Source organism: Colobus angolensis, unplaced genomic scaffold (genome assembly GCF_000951035.1).
Source record: "Colobus angolensis palliatus isolate OR3802 unplaced genomic scaffold, Cang.pa_1.0 Scaffold114, whole genome shotgun sequence".
Taxonomy (NCBI): Eukaryota; Metazoa; Chordata; class Mammalia; order Primates; family Cercopithecidae; genus Colobus; species Colobus angolensis.
In genome coordinates, this window is record NW_012112475.1 from 1,963,796 (window position 1) to 1,965,089 (window position 1,294).

Genomic DNA, 1,294 nt, shown 5'->3' on the forward strand with positions numbered 1-1,294 from the left:
GGAGGAGCGCGCGGCGGCGGCCGTGGCGAAAGTGCGGTTGTGGATGAGCTGAGAGGCCGGCGGCGGCGGAGGAGGAAGCTAAGCAGGGCGGCGGCGGCGGAACCTGCGGGACTGGGGCGCGCGCCATGGGTCGCCTGCACTGCACGGAGGACCCAGTGCCCGAGACCGTGGGCTGCGACATGCAGCAGCTGAACCAGTTGGGCGCGCAGGTGGGCTCAGCGGCCGGGCGTGGGGCGCGCGGCCCAGGTGATTTCGGGAGCGGGGCTTAGGAGCAGGGGACGTCAGGGGCTGCGCCGGAGTTGGGAGAGGCTAGACACAGCGGCGTCTGGTGGGCGTTTGGGGTGTGTGAGGTGAGTTCGAGGCGAGGCTAAGGGGAGCTGGGGTCTGAGGAGAGTGTGGGGAGCCGAGGGATCTCTGGAGGCCTAAGGCCCAGCGGAGGGGTCCGAAAGGCCTTGTGCGGTCTCAGATATGGGACTACGGGACTTCTGCGGGGTGCTGGGGCCGAGGAGAGCTTTTGGGGTCCTAGAAGAGGGACGGAGGGACGTCTAGATGAGGCTGAAGGAGTTTGGGGAACTGAAGGAACAGACTAAGGGCGTGAGGGGTAGTTTTGGGGAGCGGTGGGGTCCAAAGGGAGATAGATGTTTGGCAGGGAGTCCAAGGAAGCCTAGAGGGAGTGGGAGCGCCCGAGAATCCGAGGGGGCCCGGGGAAGCTCGGCCTGGGCTGCAGTCTTACATCTCAGTGTGAAATGAGTGTCAGTAATAGCCGGGCCCCACTGGGGCTCTGTGGGCCTGAGGGGCTGGGGCTGGGGCTGGGGCTGGGGCAAGACTGATGGCACCTTAACCACCCAGTTAAGGAGAGTCCCTGGGATTCACATGGAAAGAAACCCTATCCACTGTGTACAGTGGGAGTCCCCATCCTTGACAGTAGGGGAGCTAGCAAAGCCCTTTTCTCCCCATCCGGGCTGCAGGTGCCAACCAAGGCAGCCTCGGACGGCCTGCTTCTGTGCTGGTTGGGATGCCCTTTCATACCACCAAGGCTGCTGAAATAAATAGGTGAAAATGACACTTTTTACCCCCACTGGGAAGACACATCTATTTCCCCACTAGGTTATCACTTATCAGGAGGTAGGGCCCCTCTCTTTCATCTCCATACCCCCCACAACTTCCCACACAGTCGTGCTGTTTGCGAGATAAAACCAAATTTACAACTTATAATGACAGGAAGATTCTAAGCTTGAGCTATGCAATAGAAAAAAAATGCAAGCCACATTTCTTTTCTTTTTTTTTTTTTTTT

General features: G+C 59.5%; 1 protein-coding gene across 6 annotated transcripts in view; it reads left to right on the top strand.

Moving 5' to 3' along the window:
* Window positions 1-1,294, top strand: part of COMMD7 (COMM domain containing 7) — a 57,502-nt gene continuing 56,208 nt past the window's right edge. For 2 of the 6 annotated variants that reach the window (XM_011959798.1, XM_011959805.1), the window contains exon 1: window positions 1-209. In XM_011959798.1, the coding sequence (XP_011815188.1) occupies window positions 126-209 (84 nt within the window). In that variant the 5' untranslated portion in view covers window positions 1-125. The remainder of the gene's footprint in view (window positions 210-1,294) is intronic. The other 4 variants (XM_011959807.1, XM_011959803.1, XM_011959822.1 and 1 more) reach the window with 3 other exon arrangements.